At 37.0% G+C, this 15,019-nt stretch overlaps 1 protein-coding gene across 1 annotated transcript in view; it reads right to left on the bottom strand.

Annotated features, from left to right (window-relative positions):
• Positions 1-1,647: 1,647 nt before the first annotated feature.
• Positions 1,648-15,019, bottom strand: part of LOC125262414 (calcium/calmodulin-dependent protein kinase type II subunit gamma) — an 82,795-nt gene continuing 69,423 nt past the window's right edge. Inside the window, 9 exon segments of the mRNA XM_048181175.1 lie at positions 1,648-2,104; positions 3,350-3,584; positions 3,691-3,760; positions 3,762-3,786; positions 4,565-4,640; positions 8,023-8,163; positions 9,327-9,446; positions 11,907-11,987; positions 12,708-12,756. Of these exon segments, the coding sequence (XP_048037132.1) occupies positions 3,352-3,584; positions 3,691-3,760; positions 3,762-3,786; positions 4,565-4,640; positions 8,023-8,163; positions 9,327-9,446; positions 11,907-11,987; positions 12,708-12,756 (795 nt within the window). The 3' untranslated portion in view covers positions 1,648-2,104; positions 3,350-3,351.

The following is a 15,019-nucleotide window of genomic DNA, read 5'->3' as shown; positions in this document are numbered from 1 at the left end:
AAATGATTGTTAACACACCGCAAAAAAAGGATTTTCTTACTCGGTATTTCTGTCTTGTTTTCCAGTTCAAATATCTAAACATTCCTCAATCAAAAAGCAAAATGACTATTTTATGCTTAAAACAAGAAAAGAAAAATGCCAATGGCAGATATATTTTCTTGTTTTCAGCAAAAAAAAAAAAACACTTAATTTTGATCTTTTTTTTTTTCAGAAAGCAAGACTTAAAGGGCTCATGACATGAGAAATTAAGAGGTCTTTGTACCTTTAAAACATCCTGCAAGTTTAATGGTTTAAAACGTCCTCCTCATTATAAACGAAGCATTTGTTTAATCAAGCTCCAGAAATGGTTCGTTGTGATATTGTGGGATCTGTGATGTCACACAGGCAAGTACATTTGCATATGACCGCCTCCAGAACAAGACATCAATGAATAGTTATACATCATTGCACCATAGGCCCCACCCACTGCCATCAGTCGCATAATGGCTGATATTTGCCTACATGGATAATGTTTTAAAAACACTTATGTGTGATAGTGAGTGGGCGTTGATACTGTTTTCTATGCAATGATGTTAGCCAATCATAAACAGTGACCGTTTACTGACAAGCCTTAAAGGAGCCACCCCTTAAAAATGGCTAATTTCAGACAAAGGGTCAGAATGATATATATACATATGCGGAAAATCAGCCTTTATTCTTAGAAAGAACGCATGTGTTCAGTATCCGTGCATTATGTCTTAAAGTGACAGCAGCCTAATAATATTCCTGCTGTCTGTATGTGTAATGTTAAACAACTAAAGACAAGGAAAATCACTCATTGATCTTGACTGAATAGCTTTGTAACTTGATTAATAATTAAAAATTAATAATGATTAATCTTTATTTAATTTATACAGCTACTTTATTCAAATTCTGTACCTGAAATGTGTGTATATATGTAATATCTTCAGAACATTTTGCTTCTCAAATAAATGTATCTTGATTTGAAAATGTTTAGGTATTTGTACGGGAAAAACAAGAAAAATTCGCATTCTTACAATCTCACAGACAACTTTAACAAAACTTGGTAAATAGCATCCCAAATAAGACCAGATCAGCACCAACTGTCAATAAGAAGGACACATCAACTGCTGGCCAATAAACGAGATTATGCTCCGATTTAGAGACAAACAGCTCCGATTGAAGGAAATTCAACTTGGCAACCTGCAGATATACGAGGCAAACCTCAATGATGTGATGATGTCAGCTGCCTCCAAGCGATCTTATTGGAAAGTCAATGGTGACCACGAAGCACCCTGATAATACAAACACTGATCACGGTTACGGGAAATCTGGTCGCCACCACAAATGAGTTTTAAACCTTAGAAACTACGCGTGTGCTGCCGCTGTTTTCTGTTATTTAAACAGAGAGCGTGAACTTGAACATGTACAGCGCTGCCGAAGTACACTTCAGATTACTGAAACACCAAAAAAACGAAAACAATCGATAATACTTAAAATCCATGCTTAAAAAAAGAGAGAGAACTCAAAAGTGTTTTAAAACAAAACAGTAATTTGACCATCAAATATACAATCTCAAGAACAACAGCAATCCTGACGGAAGTATTAATCATTATAATAGTAGTAACAATAACAAGAATACAATAATAATAATAATAATGTTATTTTATTAAAACATGATCTACTATATTTGGGAGTACCTGGGCACAGGGGGCATAAGGCCAGTGAAGACAAAAGTGGAGCGCAAAGGATTGTGGATAAGAAGGCAATCGTGCGGGTTATTATAACTCTAGATGGGGACCTGGAGTCTATGATCGCTCTCGATGATTAATATATGCAGTGCTGCTCTTGCGTCGGTGGTGAGTCTTGGCATAAAGACGTGCTGGGTGGAGTCGGAGGTGAGGGGTGGTCTGGACGCTGTGTTTCGAGAGCAGCCCAGCAGGTAGAGAGATAACTGTTGGTTAGCATGCAGGGGGAGGACGGCTGTGTCCAGCGTTGGAAGGCTGGAGGTTTGGGAGCGCTCCGACGCTGGACCCCTGCTGCCGTCCTATCAGTCCTCCCTGTCCTTCACTTCCACATCTAATGTATCCACTGCAGAGCCACTCTGAAATACAAAAACACATTAAATGAGAACTAGTTAAAATCAACCTGCGACACCGTGTTCTTTAAAGAATGCTCGCTCTAAAAAGTAATTCAGGGGACCTGTTACCACAACTTAAATGCATGGCTGCAAGTTAAAAATTCTAATTTATTGTTTTAATTAAACCTTGCAAAAAATTATTTTGTTCTGTTGACATAATAACGTTGATCATTACATCAACTTAATTTCGCCTGTAATTTAAACTCAAACATCAAAAATTAGGCTAAATAACTACAAGTCAGAATTGCGAGATATAAAGTCAAAAATGCAAGATGGTCGCAATTCTGACTTTTTTCCCTCACAATTTAATTGCAAGTTTTTATAACGCAATTCTGACTTTTTTCTCAGAATTGCGAGATATAAACTCAATTGCAAGTTATAAAATCAGAATTCCATTATATAAACTTGTAATTGCGTGTTATAGTCAGAATTGTGATATAAACTCGCAATTGTGAGAAAAAAGTCAGAATGGCGAGAATTGCTTTAAATCTCGCAATTCTGACTTTATAACTCATAATTTTGAATTTTTTTTCTCAGAATTGTTTATATCTCGCAATTCTGACTTTATAACCTCATAATTCTGACCTTTTGACTCAGAATTGAGTTCATATCTCGCAATTCTGACTTCATAACATGCAGTTGTGTCTTATAAAGTCAGAATGTGAGATATAAACTCACAATTCTGAGAAAAAACATTCTAACAGTCTTTTTTCCCTCACAACTGCACATTATAATATGCAATTGTGAGTTTATATCTCGCAACTGCGAGAAAATTGTCTTGATAACTTCGGAAATTGGGCAGTGGATTTCTAGTTCCCAGCATGCTTTGCACAGGACTGGATAAGGAGAATAAATGTTGAAATTAATTGTTAATTTATTATTTTTAGTGAAGGGAAAGACCTGTTAGTGTTTAATGCTGTTAAGTTTGACATTTAAAAGAGTTTCTGTAATGTTGAAGTTGAACACTACATTGACTCTACAAGCAATGACTGCGCTAATGCCAGTGACGAGTTCATTAAATATGCATGTTAAATAAGTTATGCTAGCATGTGCTATGACAGCTGTTGATTTGAACTGAAATAGATAAGATTAATTGGTTCACAGGGCTACAACTCACAAGGTAGTTGGAGCGACTTCATTTTTTTGAGTAAAAGACTCAAACTCTATTGTGAACTAGATTTGGGTCAAATGCTAAATGCAAAACATCACCTTCACTGTAGAGGAGCAGCTGGCGCACCGGAGCAGTGGAAATGAACGTTCTGCCACTTGGAGTCCCGGCGGTGCCACACGCGAGTCTCCTCCGATTGGCTGCTGCGCGGCCGGCCCTGTCCATCCACAAACTGGGTGAGGCGGATGTAGGCGATGCAGGCGGCATCTTCTCCGATCAGGTGCACATGAGGGTTCAGGATGGTGGTGTGGATGGGCTTACTGTTCTTGGAAAGCACTGTAGAGAAACACACATGCACGGAGAAAGAACGTGTGCATGACGATACTCGCATTTCCTGTGAATTACACATAATTTAATTCATTTATGTTAGCAACACACTTACAGTTCTCAAAGTAGAATCTATGGAAGTCCATCCCCTCAACCAGGTTCCCCAAAGCCTCGGGTTCAAAGGAAGGTCAGTCCAGGGTCACAGATTTTCCTGTTATAATGATCCCATTGTGTATTATTTTCAAAGTCCCTTTAAGACAAGTCATTTCACTCAGAGGCCTTCTTTGAAATGCATCTCAGGCATTCAAGTGCAGCTCCTATCATTTTGAATGGGGAAACATCAAATTCTCCAAAGCTGCTTGCCAGGTTTTCGATTAAAATTCATATTTGAAATCACCAATGAAATATGACAACTGTCTTATAAATTTTGTTTCCAAATGCTCAAATCATGACAAAAAAAAGGTATTTTTCAGGCTGGATCAAGCTAATGTGCATGCGTAGTCCTAAATGCTTGTGCCTCTTGTGTCTCATTTTGGAGGCGCGCGTCTGACTGTTTCTATAGGAACAGGAGCTTCTAACAGCCGCTGCAGTGACACGATGACTTTACTAATCGACAATTGGCTCTTATTTAGAAGGCAGACTTATTCAATTTTGCACGTTGCACTTTCTCCCATTCAAAACAATACGAGTGACGGGTCTTGTATTATTCTATAGTCTGTTATTATTCCCGTATCTGCTATAAACATGTGGACAGTTTAACTAACTTGCTCAGTAAGGTTCTCGAAATAAACATTTGCTCCACTATGAGACTATAACTGACTGTAGAAGAAGACAGTTTACATTAATGCCCGCTATAGTGTCCCTTGTGGCAACATTAAGAATGCAACACAACATTTAAAAAATGGCTTGAGGAACTAGAAGCATTTGCATTGTTGTATTTGTACAGTATGTTTTGGGTTGTGTTTGTGAGAAAGCATGAGGTGACGTACGCATAGGCCTCAAAGTCCCCATTATTGATGGCTTCTATCAGCTGCTCCGTGATCTTGATGATTTCCTGTTTGCGTGCTGTAAGAGAAAACACAGACACACACAAACACACACATGCAGTTCAAGCTAATTAATCCCACATTGGTATCACCATTTTTTTCACTCAACATTATGATTTATGTAACATATTTTACTTCAGGTATAGGAATATTTTACTCTTTACATTAAAAGACATGTAAATTAACACCCCGATAAATTTTGACTTTTGCGTCTTTTCAGTCCCTCCAGGATTACGCGATCGCAAAATCAAGCAAACGCCACAAAATTCGGAGGGGCTTGCACTTTTTCTACATTGCCGCAGATTTTCCGCAGATTTTAGGCCTGAACAAGTCATGTGACGTCATCACAACGTACATTCAGCCAAAGGAAAGCCCACTTCGAAGTAGGCTATGTGCGCTGAACTTGAATCGATCGATAAACAACTGTTTGTGCCGTTGCTTCGGCAATGCATCTGTCAGTCAGTCAACCACTGCAACAATCCAGCTCCCACTGTAAGCGTGCAACTCTCTCTCTCTCTCACACACACACACACACACACACACACACACACACACACAAGCATGCACGCTCTGAGTGACATCGTTTCCATCAATCGGTTCAGTTTATCAACAGTGTCTGTATGCATTGCCTGAAATAATTAAATAATAGTCAGACAATAATTTATTTTATAGAATTTTGTTTTTACCTTCAGGCCAAAACTGAGCAAAAATTGCAGTTTGCTGCAGTTGTTATTTATATGACCAAAAATGTAAATCAATGAAATCTTTATAACAGTACAACAGACTACTTACATAAAATGCATATAAATATAATTTGTCACTCTATATCTCCTAATAATATGTCTTGGTAAGAAGATATGCTTAGTTTTATGATAAAAGCTCTATAATTTTTTATTGTGGGGGGCAAAACACAATGCAATGCAATGCAATAGGGATACAATGATGATTGAGAGATAAACAAATAAATGTTCCTGAAAGCCTGTTGTATCATATTTGATACATAAAATATACAAAATTGATTGATAAAATATATAAACCTTTCTAAAGGGGGAGCATATACCCCCAGACCCTCCTAGAGTACCAGACAACCATGCCCCCTTTCACAAAATCATGTGGGAAACACTGCAATATAACATTTTATAATAAAAAAATGGTTTTATTTGGTGTTACATATGAAATAAAATTATATTTTAAGTTATTATCAGAGTTCTCCTTTTAAAAATTACAGAGCCCAGTGGTTCTTGAAATCAGTAATAAAATAATGTAAAAATAAGTAATAAAAATGTTAGAAGAATATTGATTCTGGTGAATTTTTACTGAAAAATTACACAAGAAATGCCGCAAATATTGCTGCAAATTTTGAGAAAAGCCGCCGCAAAATCAGTCATTTTAAGCCGCAGAAATCAGAAAAAGTCCCGCAAAATCATGGAGGGACTGTCTTTTAGTGCATGTCTATTAGCTTTGAGATCTATATGTTAGTGTACCCTGTTTAAATACACTTTTAGCAGATATATGCTTAAAACTGAGTAGCTCTTTCTGGAAAATATAACTGTCTTTATTAATCTTGGTTTGGTGTCAGTAAGCTTTTTTTGCTTTTGTAAGAAGTCTTTTGTGCTCACCAAGGCTGCAATAATTTGATCAGAAATACATTAAAAACAGTAATATTGTGAAATTTAAAATAACTGTTTTCTATTTGAATATATTTTAAAAAGAAATTTATTCCTGTGATCAAAGCTGAATTACTCCAGTCTTCAGTGTCACATGATCCTTCAGAAATCATTTCTGATTATTATCAATTGAAAACAGTTGTGCTGCTTCATATTTTTGTGGAAACCGTGATAGATTTTCTTTTAGGATTCTTTGATGAGTTCATTTGAAATGGAAATCTTTTGTAACATTATAAATACTGTCACTTCTGATCAATTTCATGTGTCCTTGCTGAATAAAAACATTAATTTCTTACTGCCCCCAAACCTTTAAATGGTAGTGTATGTCCAGCCCAACTTCCTGTTTCAATAGGAAATACATCAGCACAGGAAAGAAAATTTTGCATTCACGGAATCTTTTAAACTATCAACTGACAGAGCCAAAGCTAAATGGTCCTCTCTGTTGTACATGACAGAAACAGACAAATGTCAAGCTTAAGCAAGAGTTAACGCCCTGAAACACCAGAGAGGTCAGAGAGGTCAGATCCCGAGAAAGGTTCAGTACTCCAGCTGTTTTGGACTTACCTAGTTTCTCAGTCATGGTCTTCACTCTAGACCTTCATCCATTCCTCCTCAATTCTCTGACTAAACTCTCCCTCCCAATAAAGTTTTACCTCCACCTGATCGCTGACTCACAAAAACACTTCATCTAATCGACATTTCAACAACTTTCCTCCTCCACGACCTCCTCCGTCTTTTCCTTGGTAACCACATGGAGCTAATTGAGCTATTCCTGGATCCTTAGATAAGGCTTACTCCATGTTTCCTCTCCCTCTCCCTCCCTTCACGGCTTCCTGCTCCACTTTAGAGGAGCTTAGTGGCCTCGACACGTCCTTCAGTTTCTCCTTGTCAATCTGACACTGCAGGCCTGGATCTAAAGTCTCTGACTATGGTTTCAGCTTTGATAAACGTCCCACTTCCTTCAAGCGAAAACTGCACGTACGGAAGTACATGAAGCAGTTCCGTCACACTAACACAAAGTAGACTCAGGAAAACGTCACTTGAGATGTTTAAATGCAGCGTTTTTATCAGGGAAAACAGCCTCCTGCTACTTCCGAACGTCATATGTTGGTCACAGGGTTGATGGGAATTTTGAGATGGTGGTGTCAGCTGCGGACTGTTAAGGCCCTGATATACTCACGGCAAAGTTATTTTTTGTTCTTCGCTTAGGGGTAAAAAATACTGTGCTTTGTGCTTTTCTCTCAATATCAAAATAAAAACACAACAAAGGCGATGAGAAAACAGCAGTTAAAGGGATAGTTCACCTAAAAATGAAAATTACCCCATGATTTACTCCCCCGCAAGCCATCCTAGGTGTATATGACTTTCTTCTTTCAGCCGAACAAAATTGGAGTTATATTAAATAATATCCTGGCTCTTCCAAGCTTTCTAATGACAGTGAATAGAGGATGAGTTTTTGAAGCCTAAAAAAACTGCATCCAATCTAGTTATTATAGTTTATAAAGTTTAAATATGTATATTTTTCTTACACAAATGCATCGCTTCGCTTCAGAAGGCCCCGCAGAGCCGTGTGGAGTACGTTTATGAAGGATGGATGCACTCCAAATAAACTTAATTTTGGCCTGATTTTGTTTGAAATGACATTACAAAGTATATCAGGGCCTTTAAAGTCAAACGCAATGTGGACTGGACTTTATGTTAAAAACACACACACTCAATCCACTATATACTCACTCTGCACAGACACAGAGGGGGGTGGGGTCGGGGGGGAGGAGGGCTGGGGAGGGGGGACAGAGGTTCGGGAGGAAGTCGACTCCGCTTGAGGTTGCGGGACAGGTGCACGGCCCACACTGCTCACCAGATCTGTGAACCGGGCTGAGCGGGTCGGGAAAGGGAGGAAAGCATTAAACCATTGTGAAAGACAGAGAGATGGAGAACATGTGAAGAGATGAAAAGGAAATGAATGACAGCAGCATCAGACAAATAACAAGATGCACTGGGCAGCTGAGTGAAGGGGATATGCGTCAATAAAAAGTGTCAATGCTTGGGCCGAATGACAGTATGAACAGGGTCCAACATTAAAAGGTCATGTTTTCCTTGTTAAATACCCCAAAAATACATCATGCACATTCACATTGTAATAAGTTAGATCAGTGGCCTAGAAAAAGCTTAAATAGGCATTGAGCGGGTCGGCTCATGGGACCTGACATATTAAAATCATACAGTACGACTAGCTGAATACTACATAACTCCACTGTAACTGGAAGGTTCAAAGGTATAAAGCATAATACACGGTCCAAATTGCATGATAAGAACCATTGCTGACAGCTAAATAATCACTTTATTATTAAATAACTTTAATACGTTAATTTAATATAAAAATGATTAAATTAACAATTAAGTAAATTACATTTTTTTATCGATTACTAATATTGCTTAAATTACTTAATTTCATAGTCTAATAATTAAATAATAATTAGTCTTAATATTAAATAAACAATTAAATAGATTATCAAAATTATTAAATCATTAAAATGAATAATTCATTATTACAAACTAATTATTTTAAAGACAAAACATTTGAACACATTACATAATTAATAGTTACTTTAATTATTAAATTAAGTAAATTAAAACCAATTACTATTATAATTATTATTAAATTAAGTTACTTTATTTAATACTTAAATATATAAAATGATTATTATATAAAATACAAAAACATGATCAATATTAATATTAATTTTAAATTATTAAAATGAACAATGATTACAAAAAATACTTTAAAAACTAAAATAAACTATGAAACTAATGATTAAATTATATTAAATTGTTATATTCATAATTTTATATATATATATATATATATATATATATATATATATATATATATATATATATATATATATAAATAAAATAAATAATTACAATATTAATAATTATAAAATAATTACTTAAATGACAAAAATACCGCACATTCATTCTGGACCCTGTGCATGAGCATCATTGCTTGGGTCTGCAGGGGGCGCTGTACTCACTCTGCATGATGGGGGTCTGTGGAGGGGATTGGGTAGAGAGGGCAGCTGCTTCAGTATCAGGCATGGCTGAGGGTCCTGAGCCCCTGCGGGCGCAGCCCAGGATATCGGTCAGCTTGGTGGCTGTTTACACATCGGGGGGTGATAATGATGACTGATGGCATGTGGGAACAAGATGATACTAAAGACAGGATTTGTCCAAACTCATGCGTCTTAAGAGGCACAATATGTAAGATTTTTGGATTAAAATATCCAAAAACCACTAGACCAATGTTATATATTTTTTTGACTTGTGTACTTACATTATCCTAAATGTTTCCAACAATGTTTAAATCCAGAGAAATAAGCATTTTTAACCAGTGTAACGTTCCGTGTCACTGCGTCACCTGTCAGTGACGTCATTTCCACGTTACCCTCGATTTCCAGTTTTACTTCCGTAGAAACCATGGAAAAACCAAAGACGCTTTAATATATTATGTGTTTTTATTAGTGAGCAACAGTTTGGATATCTTTATCGACAATAATCATAAAGTTCAAGTTCAGGGAAGGAGGCGGACGTTAAACATAAATTTAACCGTGAAATAAACAACAAAACAAAAGAAACGGTAGCGGCCGACTGCGGCAAATAAGCATAATAAAAACAGCAACGTAAAATGTCACGGGCTCTCAGCCCACCCTGCTTCATACCACAGTAACATTAATACAACTTTAATACATTAGCTCATCCATGAACACGATTTCCGCCTGAGTCCTATCGACAGGACGACAACTCATTCACCGCGTTATCAAGCTAAGCCTTTGTTATTATTTTGAATAAGAGACCTCTAGAGAAGAAACTTACATACTGTGCCTTTAAAGGGGTGTGCGTGCAGGTAAGGTGTCTGAGTGCATGCCATTCCAGTTGCTGCCTTAGGGGGGCAGCGCAAGTGCAACAACAGGGAGTTGATCAGCAAGAGAAAGTGGGTTGCTTGCATTAAAGGGGATATTTAAATTTTTTAACAGTCTTTGCTCTTTGGATACCACAGTGATTAAAACCCCTTCCTGTTGGGCTTCAGGAAAACCATGCTTGCACTGCACTCAAACTGACTCCTCAGTAAAAGGAAAAATTATTTTCTCCACACTTATTAGGGGTTAAAGGGATAGTTCACCCAAAAATTCTGTCATTATTTACTCAGCTTCATGTCATTCCAAACCCATGTAACTTTGGTTAATCTTCAAAACAACTTTTCTAATGAAACCTGAGAGTTTACCGTAAACCCTAACGCTCAAAATAATTAAGTGGTTTGAGTAGCACAAACTCAGATTAAACAAATTAGTTCTATCAAATAAACTTTTATGAGTATTTAGAACTTTTGTTTTTCTCTTGAGTTCACAAAACTGACACATTAAGTAATCTGAATTGTTTTACTCTTTTGAGTTCTATGAACTTGTTTCTTTTAATTTAGACAAACTTAAATTGACCTGAAACTGCATGCTTTGCCATGGCACTCGAAAGGGAGAGTAAATGCAAAAATTAAGTGTTATATGATGTTTTTTTGTGCAAAATTAATGTTAAGTGGGAGATTTAGTAGTGTTTAATGCTTTGCTATGCTAATTTAGAAGAGTTTGTTATGTTTTTTCTCTCCCACTTCACTTCCTGTCTGCTTAATGTTCTATCATAATAAAGCAAAAACAGCAAAAATAAATTACATGGTAATTTTAAGTTAAATGTATGAATTAACTTACTCAAAACTTTCAAGAGCAATTAAAATGAATGAGTACAAAATTGAAATCTGCCTGTTCTGCTTGCTGAAACTTTGAATTTCTCAACTTACAAAGATTTGATGTAACCGATTACTCAAAAAATACCTTTTTGAGTTTTGACAACTTATTCGGGTTTACAGTGCTCCACTGAAAGTCCAGGTAAGCACAACTTAAGAGATCAAATAGGTCATGAATCCATATGAATCAAACGGTTTAATCCAATTCTTGTGAAGAGATACGATCGCTTTATACAATGAGCATAAAAGAATTTAGGCTTTTATTGACACAATGATTGAGATGATGCACGAGCACAAGTGAGGTTTGTTTTGAGCTTCCATGTTTACCAAATGTGATGCGCTCTATGTATGTGTGTTTATAGATTAAATCTGCTCATCATATAAAGTGAGTGCATCTCTTCACAGGATTTTTAAACTTTCAATGGATGGACAGAAACCTCTCAGGTTTCATTAAATATATCTTCATTTGTGTTTCGAAGATGAACGAAAGTCTTATGGTTTTACATGGAGATGACATGGGTTGAGTAAATGATGACAGAATTTTCATCTTTGAATAAACTATCCTGTAGGAACTTTCTTTCTAAGCAGAAATACCACAGACAGCATCATGCAAATTACACTAGACTTTAAACTGTCTGTTATTACCCAAACTCATCTCATCAACCCATATTTTCATATCTGTAAGTCACCTCAAGAGGAGCAAAACTCAACTGGAAGCGGTTTATTTTTCAGGGATTTGCTGAAGTTAGTGAGCGCTGATGGATGCTGTGCAAACCAGCCAGGCCAAACCAAACGAGCGCAGACCAGTCATTCTGAGACTTACAGAAGATGGCGGGGGCGGAGCCCGGAGGTGATTGGCTGACTTCAGAGGGGGCTTTAATTGAACTGCTATCTAGGCTTTTCCCTATTGTGAGGGAAGGAAAAGGTGGGAAGAGATTGGAAAGATCAGAGGAGGGCATGCAAAGACGGAACACGGCAGACTATTTAACAGCAAGACAGCAACCTATTATTCAGGCGGAGCCATTTACAGGAAGGGTGACAAAGAGTCCCACTCACTTTTGAACACGAAATTTTCACATAATAATAAAAAAAAAAAATGTGCAAGGAGAACCAACATGACATACGCAGAGCATTAGCCCACATCTCTCACATTTCTAGTGTTCCTAGAGATAAAAATACATCCAAGGTGCACTGGAACGGGTCGCCCAGAAGAGCAGGAAGGCAAAGAGCAGAATTAAGCGAACATTTCTTATGAAACTTACAGTACAAAGTCATAGGAAGTCTTAAGTCCTGTCAGCTGAAGCTCAAGGTTATTATGTCACAACAATAGTAGACGCATATTACATTTATTACAATAAATGCTTTTTTTTTAGATATGAATTGCTCAGGATTGACCTTTTTTTTACTTTAGATAATTAATGCATCCTAACTGTATTTCTGAGTGAAACAGGAGGTCAAAGAAGAAAAAAAATGCACTTGGCTTTATTTTATCCATCAGGAATTCACTAGATTATGAAAAGTATCTTTATAGTGATTGGTGATGTCATCAGAAACACTATTAAAATCACTGTGATTGCATGGACTCTTGTGGCGTATCTCTTTAATAAAAACAAACACCGCTCACCTTTGACGTCTTCATCCTCAATGGTGGTGTTGCTGCTGTCTGAAGATTCCTGTACAGCAGACAAAAGCAGTCAGTGTCCGACCTCACACCTTCATTAACATACATATACCAAAAACATCAAAAGATTTACTCAACAAACAGCGACTAACTCTGATAAAGCACCACCAATACTACCACTGAGACAAATGGGATAATCATCACCACAAATGGAGTTGTACATATTACACTTCAGATGAATGACACCGGCGACAGTAGTGTAGTAGACAGTCGCAGGCCGATCTGAGCTCTTTATCGGAAGCAGGTTTAATCTCAGGCTCAGCCACCTGGTGAGGCTGTAACACAGCCATTCAATGAAACTCAGATCCTCTACGCTCTGTTGTGCATCTCCACGTCTCTTTCCCAGATGGCAGCGTTGAGAGCGCAGCTGCACCCTCCCCTCTGCATATGCATGTAACCACCCACACACACACAAACACATCTAATAGCTCGCATTTAGCTTCTGAGGTATAACAAATGCAAATGATTGAGCCCCCGTCTTCTCGTATTTCTCTCTACGGGTTCCTGTGGGTGTTATCGGCCCACCGCAGGCACCGTGAGGGTTTGATCCACAGACAAACGGACGGTGAGACTTCACCCAGCTGTGGCCATGCATATGAGGACAGCAGTCCAGAATGGGAGATGCCTTGTGGAGGCAGGATGGAGGCAAACTTTTTTTTTGTAAAAATGGGAAAGTTTGATTGGATAAATAAAATAAGTAGTCTTTAATAAGAATGAAACAGATAATAGTATTAAATATTTGTTAAAAAAAAAAACAGTCTGGGCTATGGCTTGGCACTAGTGATGAGCTCATGTATCCCGGGCACGTTTAGCTGTGGTGCTCATATGGAAGATGCAGGTTCAGATCTGGCCTGCATCATGCCCTGATCCTATTCCCCTTCTAAGATAACTATTATTAGCAATAAAAATAGCAAAATAATAATTGTAAATAAATGAAGTCTCTTAATCACACATTTAAAATCAACATGAAATTAGATAGAAATGTAGAAATTTAATGCTATATAGCAGTGTTTCTCAAACTGGGGTACGTGAGATGACAAAAGGGAGTACGCGAACAAAATGGGGAGTAGTTAATTTTACTCTACCATACCTTAAAATAATATTAAAACCGAGCATGTATTTCTAACTGGCAAAATGCCGTAAATCCATTAAAATTAATCAAATTACCTCATGTTTTGCAGTCAAAAATGACTGCATCCCCACAAGCAGCATGCATTGCGTGCAGTCTGCTGCCTTAAATCGTGCTAAATTACTGCCGTTCTCGACAATGCACCTTTGTAAAAGTGGGGATTTAGCACTTACTTGCATGAAGAACAAATATAGACACAGATAGTGGATTTATATCAATTTAAGACTCAAACTTTCTTCGATACAAAAACATACCTTGTGTGAGTTCTTGTATTTAATGTTGATAACGAGCAAGAATGCAATTGTACCCAAATATCCACATGACTGCAAACGTGCATTATTATACAACAGGTCAAAAAACAAAACGTACATTTTAAACACAGTACTGTCAGTATTTACTATATTTTGCAACGAAAAATATTTCTAATGAAAACCAGAGCAGAACTACAACACACGAATGCGGCTTTGAACGAATCGTGAGAGTCAATGATTCAATGATTCATTCACAGCCACTTGCTTCATTACTGAATGAATGACTCGATGACTCACTCATAAAAACAGTGACTTGCTGCCACCTACTGGCAGTTTTAGTTTAATATTTAAAAGTATCACTTCGTTTTACCATCATTGCATATTTCTCTATTAAAATTTTTTTATTTAAAACATTATTTATTTTATAAAGTTATTCATAAACGTAAAAATATGCACTGGAAAATCAATTTAGGGGGCAAATATTGTCCCTTAATGGTAAAGGTGTGACTGCAGTCGAAGTGGAAGAGAGGGGGTACGCAGAAGGATGGGAATCCCTTCAGGGGGTACTCAACGCTAAAAAGTTTGAGAACCACTGCTATATAGTATATAAAAATACTTTAAATCCTATATTTGCTAACAATCTGATTTAGCAATAGTAACCTGTGTTAACAGGTTTTGAACACTATCATTCAAAAGTTTGGGGTAAGAAAGATTTCGTTTTTTGAAAGAAATACTTTTATTCAGCAAGAATGCATTGAATTAAGAGCCGTTCACACCAAGAACAACTATAAAGATAATAACTATAACGATAACTATATTTGTGTCCACACCAACAAATGATAATGGTCTGTTTATTGTTATCTCACGCGCTGTGG

This window comes from Megalobrama amblycephala, linkage group LG2 (assembly GCF_018812025.1).
Source record: "Megalobrama amblycephala isolate DHTTF-2021 linkage group LG2, ASM1881202v1, whole genome shotgun sequence".
NCBI classification, from domain to species: domain Eukaryota; kingdom Metazoa; phylum Chordata; class Actinopteri; order Cypriniformes; family Xenocyprididae; genus Megalobrama; species Megalobrama amblycephala.
This window is presented reverse-complemented; position numbering and strand designations above follow the sequence as displayed.